General features: G+C 40.8%; 4 protein-coding genes across 6 annotated transcripts in view; 3 read left to right on the top strand and 1 right to left on the bottom strand.

The window, feature by feature from the left end:
* Positions 1-2653, top strand: part of grm2b (glutamate receptor, metabotropic 2b) — a 33564-nt gene extending 30911 nt beyond the window's left edge. Inside the window, exons 9-10 of one of the 2 annotated variants that reach the window (XR_014699009.1) lie at positions 503-625; positions 1967-2653. Coding sequence is in view for 1 of the 2 variants with exons in the window: in XM_084542784.1 (XP_084398910.1) it covers positions 1967-2040 (74 nt within the window). In the remaining variant the exon portion in view is untranslated. The remainder of the gene's footprint in view (positions 1-502; positions 626-1966) is intronic. The other variant, XM_084542784.1, reaches the window with a different exon arrangement.
* A 799-nt stretch (positions 2654-3452) lies between these two features.
* On the bottom strand, positions 3453-8299 carry rrp9 (ribosomal RNA processing 9, U3 small nucleolar RNA binding protein). 2 transcript variants are annotated; one of them, XM_084542785.1, is made up of 15 exons: positions 8135-8299; positions 7883-7977; positions 7679-7791; positions 7531-7598; positions 7024-7065; positions 6782-6908; positions 6560-6684; positions 6388-6480; positions 6169-6269; positions 5941-6075; positions 5175-5237; positions 4893-5050; positions 4586-4665; positions 4413-4486; positions 3453-3604 (listed from the first exon to the last, which is right to left on the bottom strand). In XM_084542785.1, the coding sequence occupies exons 1-15, from the start codon at positions 8216-8218 to the stop codon at positions 3502-3504; spliced, it is 1461 nt and encodes a 486-aa protein (XP_084398911.1). In that variant the 5' UTR covers positions 8219-8299; the 3' UTR covers positions 3453-3501. The 2 variants fall into 2 exon arrangements, with proteins under 2 accessions (XP_084398911.1, XP_084398912.1); XM_084542786.1 differs by having other exon boundaries at positions 4905-5050.
* A 284-nt stretch (positions 8300-8583) lies between these two features.
* Positions 8584-12034, top strand: LOC311487637 (uncharacterized protein). Its single transcript, XM_084543989.1, has 6 exons — positions 8584-8801; positions 9111-9280; positions 9380-9536; positions 10650-10822; positions 11001-11229; positions 11306-12034. The coding sequence occupies exons 2-6, from the start codon at positions 9125-9127 to the stop codon at positions 11506-11508; spliced, it is 918 nt and encodes a 305-aa protein (XP_084400115.1). The 5' UTR covers positions 8584-8801; positions 9111-9124; the 3' UTR covers positions 11509-12034.
* A 3852-nt stretch (positions 12035-15886) lies between these two features.
* On the top strand, positions 15887-17601 carry LOC311487387 (putative G-protein coupled receptor). Its single transcript, XM_084543642.1, has one exon. It carries the CDS (start codon positions 16293-16295, stop codon positions 17571-17573), a length of 1281 nt encoding a protein of 426 aa, XP_084399768.1. The 5' UTR covers positions 15887-16292; the 3' UTR covers positions 17574-17601.
* Positions 17602-22065: the final 4464 nt, after the last annotated feature.

The raw sequence follows: 22065 nt of genomic DNA, 5'->3' as shown, positions 1-22065 counted from the left end.
TATTTGCATTCCAACTTATAAAAACGGTTCGTTAAACATGTTTGTGGTTTTCACAGTAAAAAATTAAACTTTTTCCTGCTTGGATTTTTCGTTTTGTTGTGACTTTAGGTCCAAAGTGGTAATACTGTATGTCAAAATGAAAAAAAGTCACACATTTGAGGTTCTGCTGAAAAAAAAAAATGACACCAAACAAGGCATGGTGAACTGTTTTTAAGGTGAAATATAAAGGTAAAATCAAAAGTAGTCACTTAATTATACCCTGGATTGTAGAGGGCTAGTGAGTGACGATTATGTCTGGAAATATTTAAATGCGACATTAACATTTAAAGGAATTGTTCAACATTTGAATAAATTATATTTCAACCCATGTCTTGGGCGTTTCGGTCACAAGACAGCTTCATGCATTCATGCTGTGAATGTTGCAGACAAAAGTGTATGATTTATTTACACTGGGAGCTGGATAACGACAAGAATAGAGGCAAGTTTTTCTTCCATTTTTCAGACAAAACACAACAGGAAATATAATAGAAGTCTGTCATCATTGAAGCTCTGAAAATGGATTTGTTGAGCATCAAGCCCATCGCACAGTGACAAGTGACAAACTGGTAGTCTGAACATGCCAAAGGTACAAGTGTGAACACAGCCAAGATGAATCAAGAACGCATTCGGTCCTGGTGTCCTGGGCCTCGTATGACCACATCCTTGCAGAAGCGTGAACTAGAATGTGTCCCGGGCCACAATGATTTTCTTCGACATCGCGACACCAGTCATATTTGGATGAACTCACTGGTCAGCGAAACAGCTCAAGTCAGGGCTATCATTTTAGGTGATGGCAGCTGCAGTGGAGTCGGTTCAGGTTCTACAAAAAGTTACCTAAGACCTAAGGCTGTGAAAATATTCATGTTCTTTCAAGTGTTCAGATACCTGCCAGCTTCTAAAACATACTAGTTAGTAATACAAAACATCCAAATTTGTCCTGTACTTAACAGAACTTCAACTTTTTATTTTAAGATTAAATTTTTGGTGTTAATTAAGTACATGAGTTTGTGAGTGAGTTTCAGAGGTGGAGGTGGAGGCGCTTTTGTTACCTTTGGTGTTATAGCTTTCCAGTGTTTATGCTAAGCTAGCTTGCAGCTGGCAGTAGCTATTGACTTCCCATATAGATACGTAAGGCGTAAATCATCTCAAATGGTCTAAAATTTCAGAATTTCAGAATAAAGCTGGTGCAGTAGTACTGCTCTATGTTGCATTTACTTCCGTTTTTATTTCGTTCTGATTATTTGATGAAACATGAAGCACAAGCAAAGAAAATTCAGCGGCATTAAAAGTTTCTTTCTGCTTGTTTCTGTGGTTTTGCATTAGCGTGGCTGAGCAATTAACATCCAGTCATTATGTTTCTCTTCATGTTGAATAAGAGCAGCAAGTCTTATCTGGAGCTAATTAATACACTAAGCGTGTCCACGGCGCAAACTAAATAAAAATACGAGACACATTAAGTTAATATGGTGCATTTAAAGGCTTACACTGGCTTATTTTGCTGTTATCTCTTCTCCTGGACTTAAGTGAATTCTGTTGTCTGAAATGAACGTGAAGACTGAAAGTTTTTGCTTACGTAAAATTAGCAACTGTGGAAAAGTATTCCATTAAAAGTCCCCCTTTCAGAGTACAGAATAGTTGTCTGGAAAAATATGCATTCAGTTGTCATATACGCAAACTCCACCTGTTGTAGCTATGTATATTAATATGTATTTATATATAAAATTTGATCTGTAACCATGCATCATAGTTTACTGATTATGTTTTGTGTATAAAATGTAAAACATAAAGTACAAGTACCTCAAACTTGTACTTGGAGACCCAGTGTCAAGTGCAGATTTGTTCATTTACTTATCTCTGCTTTACAGTTGTGTTTGCTATCAGTGAAACGCTCGTGCATGGCTAACATTGCTGCTCTTTTTTCTCTCAGGATCAGCCTCCAACTACGTGCCAGCGGTTTGTAACGGCCGCGAGGTGGTGGACTCCACAACGTCGTCTTTGTGAAAACGGTTCTTCTCTTAGCACAGGAGACCATCCCATTATCAGTCATCCACGCCATCTAACATGTGTCAGAGAGATAACGCTGCCGGGGTAGACTGACAGCAGCGAGGGTAACTCTTAACTGTGAAAGCTAAATGATGTTGCTACAGCGAGCAGTATGTATCAACTGTAAAGCCTTTTTGTATAGATTTAATATGCTGTGATCTCCTTGGTTTACAGATAGATGTGATTAAATGCACCGTGCCTTGTCCTGAAGAGTCTTGTTGTCAAATGGGTGGTTGTGAAGCAATAGTGTTATACAAAAGGATGTTCTTATCTTGTCCTTACAGTGCTGTGAATATATCCAAATGTTTTAGACACAGAAAAAAAACAAAAAATAAAATGCTACGAGATGAATTTAGCCCTTCTGTTAAACAAAATGTGTGACTAACCATAGTGAACGTGAAGAAAACTAGGCAACTAGACAATATAAAGGACATGTGTTAATGTAGACTGGTATAACAGTGTGTGCTTTCTTGTAATTTATGTAAATAAAATGTTTTTTTTTTCATATTAAAAAGATGAAATTGCTCTGCTTTTTGTTCACAAGTATTCATATTAAAAGCGGTGACTCATAGCAGCTCAGAGTCTAGTCTATTTTAACCGAATTGACAATTTTCTGATTCTCATTTATTTTTCGGGATTTCAAATTGTACCCATCGTCTGCTGGTCCGTTCTATTTAAATGCACGTTTAATAAATCTGCAGCCCATCCAGACTCAACTTTAACTACTAAATAGACTAATTTTGTTTAACCATAACCGCAGTAATGCAGGTATTCCTCCCTAATATTTATGTTGCTTATATTCTATTACGTAAATGACATGAATAACAATAGTGAAAACAGTTGAAGGACTCCAACACTCCTGCCATGGCCTAAGAGGACATCTGCAGGACAGTGCAAATATTAAACACAATTGTTCAACAGTAATAATTACCATTGACATACTATCAGTTAACAGATTGTGTTGCCCAGTGATACCCTGATGGATCCCTTTTGTAATTAAACAAAACACTTTGGCTTCCGTTCATTTTCAGTATAGTAGTCAAGTAGTGTAAAGTAGCTAAACTCTCATTGCTTGTACATGCAAATCATCCATAGTCAGTCACATTCTATATTGAAATGAATCAAGTCTCTCACATTATAATAACTTCGATGCAAGGAATTAACATGGCCAAGTAAGCTAGGGTGAAGCTCAAACCATCCTCCAGCACACACTTACTGTAGAAACTTTTCTATCATTAAGTAGAATAAATAAGTCTTAGTCCAACAGCTTTTATCAGTTTCTTCTCTTTTTTTACCCACAAAACTCAGAGACGAAACACAGAAACACTTTTTTTTCTCCCGAGTAAACTGAATTAAAGAAAATATCTGGGCTGTTTTTAAATCTTTAATTTACAAAAACAAAAAACATTTAACAATTCATTATTCAGTCATCTTGGCTTCCCCAGGATTAGAAGGCTTCCTTTTAAGAGGAATAACATAAATCCCATTCTTGGCTTCTTTTAGCCTCCACCAGCGGCCCAACCTGCGAATGAAACAAACAATATCGGCTTTAAACCTGATGCAGTACAACAGAATAGGGATGAACCGCTGTTTCATGATCTACTCTCGTTTGTCGTGATCTGAGCGTCAAACAACCTATTAAAAATATCCCGTTTTTCACTGTGATCTAATCACAGAAACTGCATTTAACTGTGAAAGTCAGTCCTGAGGAGAGTGCTTATTTCCAATGTTCTTTGAAATGGCTGGAGCCTGACCAGCCTGGAGGTTCTGTTCAGATGGCCGAGATTCAGAATTTCTATTAACTTTAGGCAAATCAGCATAAAACACATTTAATGGGGTATTTGAAACCAAATGTAACTGGTATTAAACTGCACATTAAAGTGTTGCATGTTATAAGGCGAAATACCAGTTCTGCATCACAGCTTTATATTATCATGGAATATTTATTTTTCCCTCAAGATGATAGTTTTAAATAGATATGTTAATTTATTTATATATTAAATCCATTTTCAAGTATGAGACAGGTTTATAAGTGATCTTCTATATTCCATAACAAAAAGAAGCAACCACTTTTAAATGCATTTATCCAACAGCTGAGTTTCATACAGTCCATTAATCTATTCTTCTTCTTGTGATCTGCCTCATTTGATGAACATCCGGACAGTCTACACTGAAAAACCAAGTCTGATGAGTTTCGACCTGAGGCTGAGAGACGGACCAACATTGCCATCTAGTGGCCGTGTCACTGAACACGACCCTGTACTGACTTTGATTAGTTGTCAAGGACCCTGCTGATAGTTTCTATGGAAACATGAGCATCCAAAAATTACCTGTGCTCCTGTCCAACTCCAGCCACCAAGAACTGACCGGAGCTTGAAAACTTTAGACTGTTGACAAAACCAGTCTGGGAGAGGAAAGACAGGGAAGACAAAATAAATACACAGATATTGTGGCTGCAGCCAGGATTGCTTTGCAAATCTTGCGGCTCAGAGAAAGATCTTACCACCGGTATGCTGAATAGAAGCTCCAGCCCTCGATAATGTTGGCCACACTTCCAGACGTTCACCTGTGAGTTGTGGGAACCTGCACAGAAGAACAACCGTGAGCCAATATTATCCCTGCACAAATTAAAACGTCTCGGCTGCAGCTTAGTTACACATAAAATCTCAGTTGTTATAATGTTTTAATGTATAAGCCAACCAGTCTGTGAAAAAATGCATTATTTACATAAGCCAGCAGTGAGAAAGTTTAATTAATGCATCATGTTTATAATAATAATAATAATGTGTGATTGTGAAGGGGACTCTCACAGCCAGAGGCACCTGAGGCAACGGTATCCGAGTTCTGGAGCGCCGCCACTGAAGCGACCCAATGAGGCTGCTCCAGCCCTGCGTCGCCATGGCAACCGTGAGCCTGCTTCACCGTGCCGAGGGGCTTCTTCTTGTTGACGCTCCAAAGAGACACAGAGCTGAGGTAGTGGAGAAAATTCAGAGGGGGCACGGAGGAGAAACAATGAGATCCAGAAGGAAAAAAAAAAAAAAAACATAACCAAGATATGAATGTTTAAAAAAATAAATAAATCTGTATCTTACCCATCATCAGCTCCTGTTATCATGTGCTCCTCGTTTATGAGCTGGATACAGTCGATTGAGCTCCTGATGGAAAAAAATTAACACATTATGCATATCTTTCAGTACATACGAGTATTAGAGATTATAAATATTGTTGTCTACAATGCCATAAATTTTACATAATAGCTATTCAGTTTTCTCAAAACTTAATAAATCACAGAAAACTTTTAAAGCTATTAGACAAGCAATGCTCAAAAGAGTATATTAAATTCCCTTCTTTCACGGTTTGGAAATCATATTCTGCTGTTTTTGAAATGACTTTGCTTCCTTCAAAGAAACTGAGGGGGACGGGAGGAACTGAGGTCTAATTTTGCACCAATAGCAGTTCTATAAAATGCTACAGATTATGGTGCAGACTTGTTTGCATCATTTTACCGTCTACTACCCTTATTTTGCACCTTTTACAGTTACGCTGTAAAGTTACGCCCTATGCAGACATATTACTCTTTAACTGGTGATGCCCTGGCATGAGTGACATTTGGTCTTTTTAATGGTCTTGCGATAACGCAGTTATCCTGGACAGTTTGTGTTATGTCACGCGTAAATCCATAGAATACAAAACATGTAAGCAACAAATACACAGGTTTACACAGGGGACGACAGTGGGAGATGTATGCCATGTGGTTAACATATTCTTATTTTAAAACTGTTTCCATTCATCAGTGCGTAACGGGGCAAATTTATAACAAAATTGCTGGCCAACAGGTGGCAACACATTAAAACTCACTCGTGGCCGTGGAACACCAGCTGGGACTCCTCAGCTATCTTCCACACCCTCACGGTGCGGTCCCGTCCTCCTGCAGTCACACAGCGCTCGCGGCTGAGGCTGTCCAGTCCTGTGATAGCGTCCTGGTGGCCAAAGCTACAGAGATGCCAGAGTAAAGTAAGTTTACACATTTAGAGGCGACAGAAAAGTGTTGGGCAGTGAGAAATGATTTTCTGATCGGGTACTCACAGAGTCTCCACGTATGCATTCTCATCCACATTCCACACCTTGACTGAGCGGTCATGAGAGGCGCTGTACAGGTCATGACTTCCCTTCCTGAACGAAAGCCCCTGGGAAGGTGATAGGATTTTATATAACTCACAGGAGGGCTGACAGTCGTTAACATATATAAAGGTAGAAAGTGTGTCCAGCTGTATTCAAAATGTAGGAGAAAGACTGAGAACGTACCGACACAGGACCTTTGTGTCCTGAAAACGTATATAGATGTTTACAAGTCTCCGCCTCCCAAATCATGATAAGTTTGTTCATGTCTCCAGTGGCCTGAAAAGATATGACATAGATATGATATGCTGGTTTTCCAAACTTAATAGAAGCAGGAACTGAGAGGAGGACTACTCACCAGGTATTTTCCATCTGAAGATATGGTCATACACAGGATGTGGGCTGTATGTCCAACATGGCGATCCTGTGTTCCTTTCCTTCCTCCAGGTATTGTATGCAGTTTCTTCCCACTCTCAACATCCCCTGGAGATACAACAGTGGCACTTAACTGAGTAACTGTAAAACTGTTTTCGTACACGTTTTCCTGAATGCCATTAAATTAATTGACTGCTATACTAACATTTAATGATGGAGCAGTCTTTGGCGGCAGAGAAGATGCACTTTTCATCTGCTGTGATGACCAGACAGGTAATTGGAAGTTTGTGTCCTCTCAACACTCTGATCTCTGAAGGATCTGGTGGTATGATCTAAAAAGATGTAAAAATAAATTCATTAATAAAAGCCAGTCTACGAGACCGGGAGCTCCCACCCCACCAACCATACTGGACGTGCAGCAGGAGGGACGGAAATGGTCATACTTACATCTTTGGCAATAAGCCGCTGGAGTTTTCCTTTCTGTTCAAGCTGAGGAGAAAAATCACACACAGAAGGATTGACATAAATGTGCAGTAATTTATCGTTTCGATTACATCCAACACAATGCCAGCGTCTTAAACGTTTGGATGTGTTTGCGATTAATACCCACTAAATTCCAGACAGTTCAAAGATTTGCATCGCAGGCAATTGAGCGATTTCAATGCAGAATTTGCACTCTACGTAAAATCTGATGTTTTTTTCTTTTTGTCAAAACTGAGCAGAGGGGAGAAAGTTCACAAAACCATTCACAAATCACTACAACCCAGAGCAGCATCTTTACCTACAGATGAACCTGATCATATATGGATGTATATACCCTGAACATTATGGTCAGTATACATGATTTTAAGCTCCTCATAGACTTCTGATTATGGCGAAATGTCAAAAAAATAATTGACATTAGTTCTTATATCTTTGACATTACACTCTACACTCAGAGAAACCACTTCTTACCACTTCTTCTTGAAGTCTCCCTGCAATCAGATCTGCCTCAAAGGCGTCTTCTTCCGCTTTCTTTTCCTCTGATGAGAACAAATCATCCGTTAGTATCCCCTGGCACTGACCGCCCTCTTACACTTTAATGTTGTGTCGGTGCGTTTACCTTCTTCCTTTAGCTGCTCAAGGTATAGTTTCGCCAATCTAAGTTTCTTTTCTTGTGGAGTTTCGTCATATTCAATCTCCTCATTTGACTGTCTCTTCTTGGACACTGCGTGACTGAGAAATGAAAAATAAAAAGATCACAAATGATTAAGTAAGAGCTGTGCTTTCATTTAAGGCGCCACAAACAACATTATAAGAAATGCACCTCTCTGTCTCAGAGTCGCTGGAAATCTCTTCGTTGTACTTGGAGCTGGGTTTCTTCGCCTTTAAGCTGCCTTTTCCGGCTGAGTCGCCATCACCCTGCACCAGAAAAACGAAAATATGAATTTAATATAATTGTGCGCTATCAAGTTTAATTACTGCCTTAGAAGTTAGATCAGGAAAGTAGCATGAGTCAAACTGCTGGTTAGCTAACAGTGCTTATTTAGCTTACTTGCTAACAGTTCAGTTTACTTACTTTCCGTTTTGACACCGCTGTGTTTTTCCCCTTTTTGGCTAGTTTGGGATTTCCTTTCGTCTTTATGAAGAACGACGAAGACATGTTGAAACGCGACAAGCACCGTTTCAGAATAAACGCAAACCTTTCACAGAGTTAAGTCTCCAACTTTCCCTACAAGCAAGTCAACATTGAACCCACATGGGTAGACTGCAACCAAACTAGGAAGTGTAAATCTGGTTGGAGCGCGCGCTGATTGGCTAACAGCCACGTCGATTTTTAAACGCCCCGCCCTTTGTTAAAACTCTGGAACCTGATTGGTCAATTCTGAAACATGGATGAACAGGAAACTGTACTGGGGCGAAATCCTTCCCCCGGGGAATAAGTTTCCACAGCTTTGTTCCGCACACAATTGTAAAAATATAAATTTCATAGCACAGCAATCATATATACAGGTGAACCATACACAGTGAAAGACAAATATTGGGCACGTATTTCACACATATTTAACCGTAAACGCTACGCGCGGCTGTTAGATATTTGCCGCAATTATATCAGGACCCATCTACTGTATTACTGCAGTAGTACTACTACTTCCTCTACTACGCAGTATTTTCATGTACTGCGCTGTCTTTGTCCTCAGTGACTGTGTCCACAGTTTGTCGTTGAAGTCAGTCTGAACGTCCAGGTGAGGCTCCTCTAACGCTGCCTAACATTAAATATCACGTGAAAAAAAAAAAAAAAAAATGTTCTGAAATGGAGTTTTGTATCAGTGGCTCCAGCTGAAGGCTAGTAGGAGGGGTTGAGGAGGCAGGAGGAGGGGGATGCAACCTGAACCAAGACCCAGTTTAGTCTCGTATGAATGAGTTGGACACGAACAGACAAAATGTCGCTGAAGTGGCTGGAGAGGAAAAAAAACAAAAAGTTCTGACTCCCAAGTTTGTGCAGAAAAGCGAAGCTTGACATATCAACAGGCCAACCTTCTCACTCTCTCCAGATATTTCCCCTCCCATGCCTCCCAAGAGGGAATCAGGAGCGACTTCAACTCAGCCCCCAGTGAAGATGATAAAGATCGGCAACGTGACAGATGAGTTTGGCTGTGATCCAGTGGAGGATAAGTACAGGTTGGCTGAGGAGTCCAGCTACTCTTCCTTTCCCAACAACGAGGTGAGGATCTCAGCTGTTAAACTGTGACTGAAATCTACTCATGTGCATCTCACTGTCTGCTTTCTTTCTCTCTATCTTTTTATTTTTCCCATCTGGCAGCCTGAAACTATTGACTTCGATGAAGAAAATGTTGGAAGTCCAGGCATCAGAACAGACACCATCAGCCTTCTCATGAAAATAGAGCAACTGCAGGCACAGCTGAAGTATGAACGCAGATGTAGGATTTTGGCCGAGAGAGAGCTGAGGGAACTCAAAGGTGGGTGGACAGATGATTACTTAATGAGTTAATTGGGATATTAATTGAGTAATTCATTAATATTAATTAATATCCTAAAAAAAAACACATACATTTTTATTATAGATAGGTGCGACACTAGCTATTATCAGATCTCGTCCCACGTCATTTCTTTGGGTCAAACTAACATTGATTACAAACTGATTCTGATTCGGATTCAAATTCTAATCTAATTGACAATACAATAAATTAAATTAATGCTTTATCAGTCCATAGCAGCTGAATAATTAAACTAACTTTTCGAATAAAAAGGAGTTGCATAATTGCACTGTAATTATTTTTATACAGTAATTCACTATATCTGGTCAGTACACGGCAGCTCATCTTAAACCGAACAGTATAGCATTTGTCTATAGTAGGACATTAGAGTTAATGCATGTTAAACAGGTTCCCAATAATTAATGATTATTTATTTTGGTTTAAATGCAGCTTTTCATGCAGGGACATTCCTATTTTTATTTTAACTGGCACCACATTGCAGAATTAACGAGACCGCAAAAATCTAGATTTGAGTATATAAAAATTTGCAAATTTAAATCAAATATAATCCATGGGCCGACTGGGCCTTTCTGTGTGGAGTTTGCATGTTCTCCCTGTGTCTGCGTGGGTTCTCCACCATCCAAAGACATGCTCATTAGGTTAATTGGTGACTCTAAATTGGCCGTAGGTGTGAATGTGAGTGTGAATGGTTGTCTGTCTCTCAGTGTTAGCCCTGCGATAGACTGGCGACCTGTCCAGGGTGTACCCCACCTCTTGCCCGATGACAGCTGGGATAGGCTCCAGCAGACCCTGCGACCGTTACCCCGTTACAGAAGATGAATGAATGAATGAATAAATCAAATATATTGTTGTTTATTTATATAATCTCTGCTAAGTTTGGATACTTGTAAAGATAAGTATAGAAGGAAGCAACATTTAGTCCATATAAATGTAAATTATTATATATAAGAGCAGATCAAATGTGGAATTTTCGATTGTTTGTCTTGTCTTCTTCTCATGTCTAAGCTTTACACAGATTATTTTAAGAATACACAAAGTTTTCTTGTACTCCATTGACGTGACAATTTCTTGCAGAGATGAACACTCTCATGATGCAGATGAGGCACACGGCACACGAACTACGAGTCACTCTGGATCACGTCCTGCAGGGAGGCGAGCCCGGAGTTGCACCACAAAACGCTGATGAAGCTGTGTCTTTCTTAACCGAGCCTGAGGTGGAGATGAGAGCAGTTCACAACATACCAGAGGTCAGTGTACTCTGGGTCTTGAGGCGCATGTGTGGGCAGACTGCTCAGCTCATTTACATTTATAATCTCAGGAACTAGTTTCATGTCATTGCCGTTATTAAGTTCAGGTGTTAGACAACTTCATAAAAACAGTGCCGTCAGAATAACATTTCTGACATTGTTATTTTTTTGTTCTCAGGATGACCACAACTTCCTGTATCTCTCCGAGAGCCTTCGAGTGCCAAAAAATCTTTATGAGCGCATTGCAGAAATCGCAGACTACAAGAAGTACACCTCAGCGCTGCTCATGATACTCTTTGACCGAGAAACTTTGGCCACTCACTCTCTGCAGGGCAGGAGGAACACCTTTACAGGAGACGACTGCCACAAGCCCCAACTCCCACCTGAGATCCTGAAAAGTATAATTGGTGAGATAAAATGTGTTTAGCTTTACTGCTCAATATTTACAAGAGATTTCATTCTTTTTTTTTTTCCTTCCTCTAGATCATGTGGAAGCCAAGTTCGGCGTTGACAGCAGCCAGATAAAAACTGCGATCCGAACAAAGTTGAATAACGAGGACAAATTACTGAAGAAGAGACTGGGGCTGGGTAAAAATGAAAACAAAGGTATTGTTGAGCAAACCTTTTGCCAAGATGCTTCGTTTCAGTCGGAGAACGGAGCGATGACAAACGACTCTCAGTTATAGCCTTTCCAGCCACCGTCTGCCAGCCGTCAGTATTTCGTGTCTGATAGAAACGTTTAAGATTGCCTTCGATATTGAGATCACACTTTTTAGATTTCTATTTTTGTTTTTGTCTGTTGTATGTTTGAAAAGTGTAACCTAGTGACCGAACGTGGGTGTTCAGTAGCTCTACTAAATGTGTGGTCGTGGATGGTAATAAACAAGTGTTCTTATTTATGCTTCCTTATATGAGACCCTGTGTAACAGGTTTGTGAAATCCGTCCTTGTCTAGCGTTTATACCTTCAGTGAGATAATGATGTGTATGTAGGACATTTGATGTTTCAGAATAACAGGGGATCACCTTTGTACCCCAGTGTTCATGGAAAAAAACTGTGCATTACAACCAGTAATACTGTGTTTCTAGATAGTTCATATGCAGTTTCATAATGTGCTGTAAGTGCTAATTCTTCCAACATGTTTATCGTGTCTTTGTTGTGCTTCATAATCCAAGGGCCAATAAACATTTGGAGCCGTTATCCCCCTGTTACTTGGAGTTTTTCTTACATCGGCACAGTGAGGTGCTCAGTTTTGGCCTCCCAACAGCCAACAGATGTCAGTGCTGAGCCCTGTTTCATGCTAGCCTTCAGCAAAACATATAATTAACTCAGCTTAATTAAGAAAATGCTGCGTTTAAAAAATGTAATTGGACTGAACAAATCCAACCGGTACTACTCATTCTCCCAGAAGCTAAAGAGAAGCGCAGATGACAATGTGTGACAGTCACTGCCACATACTGCCTAATGAAAGTGTGTGTGTGGGACATGGCTAATGTCAGTGGGTGGCGGATTGATGCAGTCATCTCCTCTTGAAAGATGGGATTTGAACAGCCACCAACTGCTGGCCCCTCCCCGTCCTTTCCCTTCAAGCGAGCTGTGCGGTCTCAGTGGACTCACAGCACATCACCTCTCTCTCTCTCTCTCTCTCTCTCTCTCTCTCTCTCTCTGGTAGTACCAGCCCTCCTGGGGCTACTCTTTCAAGGCTGTCTCTCTGGGAAAATTTCACCAGGAGTTGCGAAACAGCAGGATAGTTCCCTGTGGAGCTCAGGATAGTGGACCATCACTTTCACACACCTGGAAGCAACAGCTGGGCCCTGCGTTTGATGTATTTTTTAAATTATTTTTTTTAACTTTAAGGTTTCAGAAACGAGTTATCGCCATGCTTGGAAGTATTCTGCTTTGCAAGAACCTTTTGAAGGACCTACAGGCACATTTCAAGAGTTGTTTGGTACGTATTTATGAACATTTGAGAAATCTAACCTTGTTCATTATGAGCTTGATATCATTGTTTGTTGTACTCATTAATTATATATAAAATTACAGTATATATGGTTTTTTCAGATCACATTGTTGAGACATTTAGTTTTGTAGCATTTCCTGGTAATTCTTCAATTATTTCCCGTTACAAGAATTTGATACAGCAAAATAGAAAGGAACTAAAACAGAATTATTAAATGGTCTTAGCATCAGGCTAAAATACGCTCGTCGAAGTGTATTGTGGGCCAGGATGAGACACTCAGTATAAAGGTAGATGATGTACAAATGATACCAAAGGGAAGACCAGATGTTGCTACACTATGTAGGTGTTTGCACACCTGTAAACTTACTGTAGTCAGCCTCACCTGGCATGCCTAAGTGGTTTCAGGACTGAATTCATCACCAAGCAAAACGAGAGAAAATTACAGATGAATAATAAATTGAGTACTAAAAAGATTTAATATATTTGAATGAATGAATGAATTCAGTGATCACGCAGCCTGAGAAAAGAAGCTGGAGGAACAACCTGTTAAGATACTGACACCCAGTGTCCAACAAACACCAAGTCAATTTGTAAGAACTTTTCACACTTCAGCTTGCTGTGATCAACCCATCACCGATGGGTAAAGAAGCTGCACATCTCAGTGTCTCTCATGTTTTATCTGTACAGGATGGGGCCCACAGTCATTTTAAGATTAATTAATGCAATAGACACTTCGAGTTGCTATCCATAGCGTTTAAGCTCTTATGTTTAGTGTGTAATTCTTAACTTATTTTTTCATATAATGTACATTTACAGTATCTTTAATGCTGGACATTTTATTTTTGATTTGACAAAAAGAAAGTGTTAGGACTTGCAACTCCATTCATTTGTTCATTTTCTGTAACCGCTTGTCCTCTGGAGGGTCGCAGGGGAGCAGGGGCCTATCCCAGCTGTCACTGGGTAAGAGGCGAGGTATACCGTAGACTGGCTGCCAATCTAACACAGAGAGACAGACAATATGTCAACTTACATGCATCAAAATTAGGTATGCACTTAATGTAGACACAAATGGTGGGACTAAGGAGGTTAAAATTCACTGTAATAGAGCTTTATTAGGCATAATAGACCTGCATAATTCTCTAAACCGCCTTAAAAAAAGCTAGAAATTAAAAATGATTTCTTCTTAATAGTAAAAATACATTACAAAAAGAACTACAGGTGAGACAAAATCGACTGCATGTTTTTTTTTTCTGTTAAAATAAAGAAATCAAAAGTCTTTAGAGAGCTAAATCAACTGGAAATGGCTTGTGGCTTAAAAATGAACATCCTGCTCAGAATTAAAACACGGACTTGAAGGATTTAACATATGCTGAGCTGCAACTGGAACATGATTAAAACGGGGGCATCCTTACATAATACGGACTGTACAGCAATATACACGTACCCGTCCTTCATGGGGATAAATCTCGGTGCTAATGTGGCATGCCAATAGCTGTCCACCAGAGAAGATTACAGCGGCAGTGGATCGCTGGCAGACAGAGAGCACATGTATTTAGGACAAAGCTTCCTCCACAGTCGTACTTCTGAGTCCTGTTTATGACTGTCAGGACAAGATGAGTAGACATATAACTACAATTTATAACGTTTATAAATTGTGATTTGGGAATAGAGCGCCTCTGGTAAGAGGCGTCCCCTTTGATGGTAGGGTGAAGGGTGACACTGAACTCATACTAATCAATGCAGCCCGTTCCCTGCAGCTGGGCTAAAACAAGCACACTCATTATCTTTCATTTCTAAAGGGTGGGGATGGATGGAGGAGAAACAAGGTGTCCTCCATGAATTATTCCTATTGATCATGTATCTTCCTCACTAAAGAGATATTGTCCATCTATTCTATCTCTGTCATTTCTGCATGCTGTTGCAAACTGCAATTTCCCTATTGTGGGACAAATAAAAGTTTTCTTATTCTTATTCTTATTCTTATTCAGTACTCCCACAAATAATGCAAACCCTTATTGAATAGCCTGTGTGTGCTTTCTCTTATAATGCCACAATAGATATTATTGGATGTTTATATTCAGTGATTATATTCATCTACCGGTGATTAGCACCAATGCCTCACAGCAAGAAGGTTCTTGGTTTGAATTCATCGGCCGACTGGGACCTTTCTGTGAGTTTGCATGTTCTCCCTGTGTCTGCACGGGTTCTCTCCAGGTACTCCGACTTCCTCCCAGTGTCCAAAAACATGATTCAGATTCAGATTCAGAAAACATGCTGGTTAGGTTAACTGGTGATTATAAATTGGTTGTAGGCGTGAGTGTGAATGGTTGTCTGTCTCTCCGTGTTAGCTCCGTGTTACCTGTCCAGGGTGTACCCCGCCTCTCGCCCAGTGACAGCTGGGATAGGCCTCAGCCCTCCCACGACCCTCCATAGGACAAGCGGTTACAGAAAATGAATGAAAGAATGAATATTCATCTACCATTGGTACAGTGAATAAATAAAACTGAAAATCTGGGTTGATACTACTCAGGCTAAAAAGAAGTTGTAAAGTCTTCTGTGGTTTTCGAGGACCTTTTGTCAAGTCATCATGTTGCCAAGTCACCTTGAGCTCAGAAACTAAATATTAAGAACAAAAAATCTGTGTTATGAACTGGAGGTATAGAGTTTGAAACATAAAACACTCAGGAACGGTCTAAAAAGTAACAACTAACCTAACAGCACCACGTAAACTCTATGTTGTTGTTCAGCTGTGTGTTTAAAGCACATTTAATGGATATTTTCACATGAGCTCATTGAGAAGAACACGCAGTCATGGAGTCATGGTAGCTAGTTAGCTGTCTGGACGCAAGCCGGGACTTGATAAACCCCGGGTGGGTCACCTGGAGGAGGGCGTATGATAGTTGAAAGACCCGAAACGCCCAGTGAATCCAGGTACATCACTGATGATGTGTCCAGACTAGGCATCAGTAGATGTATGTACACAGCACAGAAGAACCCGCAGAGACTTTACCTACCAGCTGCAGTTCCTCTCAGCTCTACAGCAATTTCAGCTCATTGTTTTAGTTTTTCAGCCTACAGCTGTTCTGTTCTGGTTTGCCTTCTCTGTGTCATTTTTAAGCTGCTGCAGGCAGCGTATTTAAGCAGTGTGTGTTAAAAACGACTCGAAATGTGTGGACTGCGTTCTTGTATTGATCAAGTGGACACAAATATGTCTCTAGATAAATGTGCATGTTGCTGCGTATCTGCTGAATGTGTCAATAAGCAAATGTTTGCTAAAAGGTTTGTCGTATCAATTCAAAATTGTTGAATTCATAGGTTGACTCCCAGGTGAGCAAAATATTACTTGATGCAAATTTAAATGTCTTTTTTTTGTTTGTTTGAAAGGCTTTATTTTCTCTTTACAGGAGTGAAGACTGTTTAATTTGATGTGTGAATGACCCGTTGGCCTCGTCACTGAATAATGGAGGAGGCTGGAGTACAGATGTGCACTTTGAAACCTTTATAATGAATCATGGAGGAGAACAGCACATTTTTGACCCCTGAGTACAATGACAGCACCGCTGAATGGGCACCGATGCCCTCTGCTCCCAGCAGACATCTGGGCGCTCTTCCAAACCCACAAACACGCTTCAAGGACCTGACAGGGATATTTTTCATGGTGACCCTGAATGTTCTGGCAATCCTGGCCAACACTGCTGTTCTGGTGGTTGTCATCAAAGCCCCTCATCTCAGGAAGTTTGCCTTTGTGTGTCACCTCTGTGCAGTGGACCTGCTGTGTGCCATCTTGCTCATGCCACTTGGCATTGTTTCCAGCTCCCCGTACTTTGCCGGTGTGGTGTTCACTGTGCTGGAATGCCAGGTCTACATCTTCCTCAACGTGATACTGATGGCTGCCTCCATCTTCACCATCACAGCCATCAGCGTGGAACGTTATTATTACATTGTCCACCCCATGCGCTACGAGGTGAAGATGACTCTGAAGCTGACTGCAGCAGTGGTGGTAATGGTGTGGGTGGCCTCTGCTGTGCTGGGGCTGTCCACCGTGTTTGGATGGCCGTCCTACGGCAGCCGCAGCTCCATCAGCGCTGCCCACTGCTCGCTGTACTGGAGCCACAGTGACCACAGACGTATTTTCTCTGTGCTCTTCAGTGTCGCCTGCTTCTGTGTGCCGGCTGTTGTGATTTTTGCCGTCTACTGTAATGTGTACAAGGTGGCCCGCGTGGCTGCCCGGCAGCATGGACCTCTGCCGTCCTGGACAAACAGTCAGCTGAAGCATCGGTCCGACTCGATAAACAGCCAGACTACCATCATCACAACACGCAACGCTCCTCGCAGGTTCATGCGTGAGCGGGCTTTTGGAGGCGGCAAAGCTGCCCTCACTCTGGTGGTTATCGTTGGCCAGTTTCTAATCTGCTGGCTGCCTTACTTTGCGTTCCACCTCCGTTTGATACTAGACGCAACACCCCAGATCCCCGAGGGCCTGGAGGAAACGGTCACCTGGCTGGCATACTCCTCATTTGCTGTTAACCCATTTTTCTATGGGCTTCTTAACCGGCAGATCAGGGAGGAGCTATGTAAGCTGAGGCGCTGCTATACTGCCCGACCCATGGAGTTGGCCGTGTCCAGCCACGAGGGCTCAGGCCACGAGAACTTCCTGCAGTTCCTCCACAGGACCAGCTGCACAATAGAGACACGTGCAAGCTTTGCCACATCTAGTCCAAGAAGCACCCTGGATCAAACCGGGCAGACGGCTTTCAGGATACCAGGACAGATCCCAGAAGAGTTCAGCTAGATATACCTCACTGCTGTGCCACAGCTTTAGTAGCCTGCAGGATAATAATAATGACTGAATGACTGAAAAGGGCATGATGTTACTTGATGACTGTGAGTAATACTGTAAACTATATATACAAAGATTGAAATACAGAATAAAAAAGTAAAGACTGTCTTTCAAACATAATATACATTATTCCTTTTATCTAAAGATGTAAAAAAAAACCAAAAAAAAAACCACTGGATTTAGTTTCTTAAAATAGTTTTCACTGTATTTGTGGTAAATCTAGCAGTGATACAGTTGCTGAGGAATTATTTTACTCGCTACTGATTGTAAGTTGCTGTTTATGTGCAATCGATGTCTGAATCCGACTGATTCAAACATAACGAAGGCAAATGTCAGATTTCCACTCGTTTTCATAACAATATTGATCTCTGAAGATCGCTTGCTTTTATACTTTAAGTATGACTATAGACTCTTTGTACGAGTAATTATCACACAATCAGTTGTTGTATTTATCCTACAGGAATTCATGTGAACTGTATTTATTGTTAAGAAAGGGGAGACGCATTGCTTTCTGTTTTAAAGTGTTATTTCTTATTGATTTCGATGTACAAATAAACATTTGTTACGTTGCTAATTCAGGTCAACATTTATTTCTACTGAACGGGCAATACGAAGGAGATTCATACGTACATGGTGGGTCATGTAGTAAAAATGTGGTTTCTTCTTATTGGTTACTTTCTATGTTCTGACAGCAGAGATTAATTTACAGCTCTCTATTTGGTTGTAATCATTTTACTTTTTTTATTTTTTCACAGTGGCAGTCTCTAAAAAGGGAAGCATGTTGCTCAGACTGTCCTGTAACCACGAGATCAACAACCAGCCTCCCCATTAAAAGTCCATCACACAGAAATCCCATCAAATTACCCATGACCTCACTCACTGTAGGTTTCTCTGGACGAGTTTGCAAGCCAGATGCTTCTACATGAAAAATAAGATTCCTTTCTCTACACGTCTGCTAAATAAAAAGGAGCTGACCAACAACAATAATGCTCCAGCCTGAGTGTATTGTCCGTACATTTAGTCTCTGTGCAAACGAGCGTCGACTCTCTGTGACCTGACCTCCTTCGTCCTCCATTTGTCCACTCACGAAAGAGCCTGTGACTAAGACTGAGCCCAGTCAACACACACGATTATATAAGGAGAAAATGCCATTTCATAACTCTCTAATACCCTCTTTATATGTGTCCACACACAGCGATTAACAGCAAAGAATGTGTGATACATCTGTCCGTGAATAAGATATTGTCAGATATAATACAAGGTGGCGTAAGTGCAGTGGTGCAGCTTAATCATATACACAGATCAATCGGTGGAGGCGGTTTGGTCACATATTGCTGATGTTTTTGTAGTGATTATTTAGCGGGAATGTGCAGCTCTCCCACACAGATCAGACTTAAGGGATAACATCGGATGGACACGCTCATAACTGGTGACAAATGAAAAGAGCACGCTGAGCTAAATGTGTCCTAGCCCTGTAAACACCATCTAAACCTAAATCAGCAAACAAATTAATTGATTACACAAAGAGACGTATAAAAATAACCCCAAGCCTCGCAGTCTGGCAGAACTGTTGCTCTTCGTGCCTGCAATGTTAGTGAAGACGGAAATATCAGTGGGGGGAGTGACCGCTGCATAGCTACTGACACACACAGTAACCGAAATCCAATTTATAGACGTCTGGATATGTTAAAAGCAAGATAACGCCGTGCCATTTTATGGTCGCCGGCTGCAAACGCATTCACCTAAGTGCTGTTGAGCACCAGGAGGCCGCGGCTCTGATAACGAGTCCAAGTGTTGTTATCTGAGACAGTGTAATAAAAGGACAAGCTGTGACATGATACTTGAAGGGATGTTTTACACACAGGCTCGCACATAAAAACATATAACACAGGAAAAAAGTATTTGCATTTCTCCCAGGTGCACTTGTTCTTTTCAAGGTAGTTAGCAGGAAGGTTGTTTAGGAAACCTGCCACAGTTCTTTTGTGGATTTGTGGATTTAAACTATTTCAGTTGCTTCTGTTTCTTCCTGTAATCCCAAACTGGTCTCCCTAATGTTCATATCAGGGTTCTGCGGGGGCCACACCATCTGTTGTTGGACTCTTATTCATCGCTAGAGATGTATGCCAGGGCTCATTGCCATGCTGCAGAATGAATTTAGAAAAGAAGAGACTCCTCCCTGATGGTGTCGTGTGATTGATAAGAATCTAAACAACTAGACAGTCTCTCATTAGGGGCGACACAGTCACTTAAAGAAACGAATCAAAAAAAGATCCCAGTTTTTTTAATGTAGTTCTCCTCCCTAATGGTCATCTTAGTGTCCACTTTAGACTAAATTGCAAAGATATCATTTCATATATATCCTGTCTACTCTTCATATGCTGTGGTGTTGTGATGCACAAAACATCTAGAAAATGTTCCATTTAATGAGATAAAATAAGATTATCTTTCCACTTATGAAGCAATTTAAGGGGCCAGATTATGGAAACTAGATGTTTGTGTGCAGAATATGAATATGTATGCAGAAACACATAACTAGAGCATATTTGATTTAATCTTTTAAAGTATGTATGTGATAAAATAATGTAATAATGAGTGAATAGTGTTCAGACAGTTCAAAGATGTGACTGTCTGTTTCATCAGTTTCATGAATATCGGCACCTGAGCAGTCCTCATAAGTTGCTAATTTAAATGAAAGACCTCCCGCTTCAGTGGCAGCTTTTATGAAATCAAGACAATCACATCAACTGTCCGTTGCTGCTGCAAAGCGCATTCATTGCAGATCAAACACAAGCCCACTCTTTACAGAAAGCGGCTCGGGCCCACTTGAGTGTGGCTTGTTATCCTGACTTAATTGTAAATCTGCTCAAAAGACTCGATGTTCTTCTACCTCTGCTTTACTTTAAACCTGATGAAGTTGTTTTGTTGTGCGGAATGATGAACGATCCACAGAAGTAATAACAAGACAGCCACTCCTGCAGAATCAAAGGGAGAAGGTGTGATTGATGGAGCTGTCCGAGGGAGCGAGCCGCGTTATTTCATCAGACCAGGAAAGTCGTGCAGCTCGGGTTTCCTCAGATCTGCGGGTACGCAGATAACATGGTCGCCGTCCAACCATCTTCACTCATGCTTATGTCCCACAAACTAACTATAAACTCAAAGCAATTATAGTACAAATGAGAGTTTATAACACCATTCAACAATTTAAGTAAGATCATTTGCTTTTGCGCACAGCCCTAGAAGAATATCACCACTCATGTCTGTGTTGTAAACATATGGTGACAGTCTACAGTTGATGAACTGAGCTCATTATGAAGAGAGGAAAAAGGGGAGAAATACCGGGCTCTGTCTGAAGATCATATCCACCAGCACCTCTTTGTTTAGTACACTGCTTTTTATTGTTTAGTATGTACAAAAACCAAATACCAAAAATTACACAATGTGGTTTTATGGAGGGGTCTTCAGGATAGTATCGCACTTACCCAAGAAATAACCCAACACTCCACCCCCCAAGCAGGCATTACCTGTGATAGCAGACTTTCTGTTAAACTAAGCTACCATTCCAAAATATTTCCATTTTGGACTTGTACCGAGCAGATTTGAGAGATAAAGGAAAAGGCTTCACCAACAGTTTTTGTATGCAAATCGGCACATAAAACAAATCAATTCAAAACTTTGGGAGCAGCAGCAATTCCAGCTTTGCTTCACTGACAGCCATCCATGAAGCAACAACTTGAAACAAATAAAAAAATATAAATAATGATTAGTGTCAGCAATAACCCTGTTTTAAATTTGAACCTGGAATCATTTGGCCTCATGTTAAATTATCCCACCTACATGGTCATTTTGGTCGATCGTGTGTTAAAATCATTAATACTGCACTAACTTCACGTGTTGTAACATGAAACTGAAACTGAGCAGCCGATAAATTTGTGATCCACTGAAATTGGTGGCTTCGCTGTAAACTAGACATCAGTCTGACCCATTGTACTGAACACAGCTGGACTGACAGGTGCTGAGCAGGAACACTGTCTGACATCCCTCATACCCCATATAAGCTGCTGCTGCTGCTGCTACTGCTGCTGTCGGCATTAATGCACTGCCTAAAACCAACACATGTTAGCTCCACTCGGTGATGTGAATTGGATTAATATTTTTATTTATTTATTTGACAGGGACAGTGCACATTAATGAACATCTATTCAGACAGCAATAGACGTAAATATGCCGGATTATTTGCAGTCCCTAGGCAGTTAACACAAAAACATGCTAAGACATAGGACAGGACAATAGATCACAATAAGAGCACATCACAAGACAGTACATTACTAAGAAGATAAAAGTCAATGGTTACAACACTGGTTTGCTTTCAACTGCTGCTTGAGGTGAGTTTTGATGTGGGACACTCCCCTATGGAGGGTGGAAGACTGTTCCAGACCTTATGTGT

Source organism: Chelon labrosus (genome assembly GCF_963514085.1).
Source record: "Chelon labrosus genome assembly, chromosome: 4".
Lineage (NCBI taxonomy): Eukaryota > Metazoa > Chordata > Actinopteri > Mugiliformes > Mugilidae > Chelon > Chelon labrosus.
Note: the sequence above shows the minus strand (reverse complement) of the source record. Positions and strands in the feature narration are given on the sequence as shown.

Bases quoted from the DNA above. Each gene is read 5' to 3' on its own strand.
- rrp9 (XM_084542785.1), bottom strand. From the start codon at position 8,218: ATGTCTTCGTCGTTCTTCATAAAGACGAAAGGAAATCCCAAACTAGCC. The intron at 7,599-7,678 runs GTAAACGCACCG...TGTTCTCATCAG, and splicing joins TGAGCAGCTAAAGGAAGAAG to AGGAAAAGAAAGCGGAAGAA. The intron at 4,487-4,585 runs GTAAGATCTTTC...TTCCTCTCCCAG, and splicing joins TTCTATTCAGCATACCGGTG to ACTGGTTTTGTCAACAGTCT.
- LOC311487637 (XM_084543989.1), top strand. From the start codon at position 9,125: ATGCCTCCCAAGAGGGAATCAGGAGCGACTTCAACTCAGCCCCCAGTG. The intron at 9,537-10,649 runs GTGGGTGGACAG...AATTTCTTGCAG, and splicing joins AGAGCTGAGGGAACTCAAAG to AGATGAACACTCTCATGATG. The intron at 10,823-11,000 runs GTCAGTGTACTC...TTTTGTTCTCAG, and splicing joins CAGTTCACAACATACCAGAG to GATGACCACAACTTCCTGTA.
- LOC311487387 (XM_084543642.1), top strand. From the start codon at position 16,293: ATGGAGGAGAACAGCACATTTTTGACCCCTGAGTACAATGACAGCACC.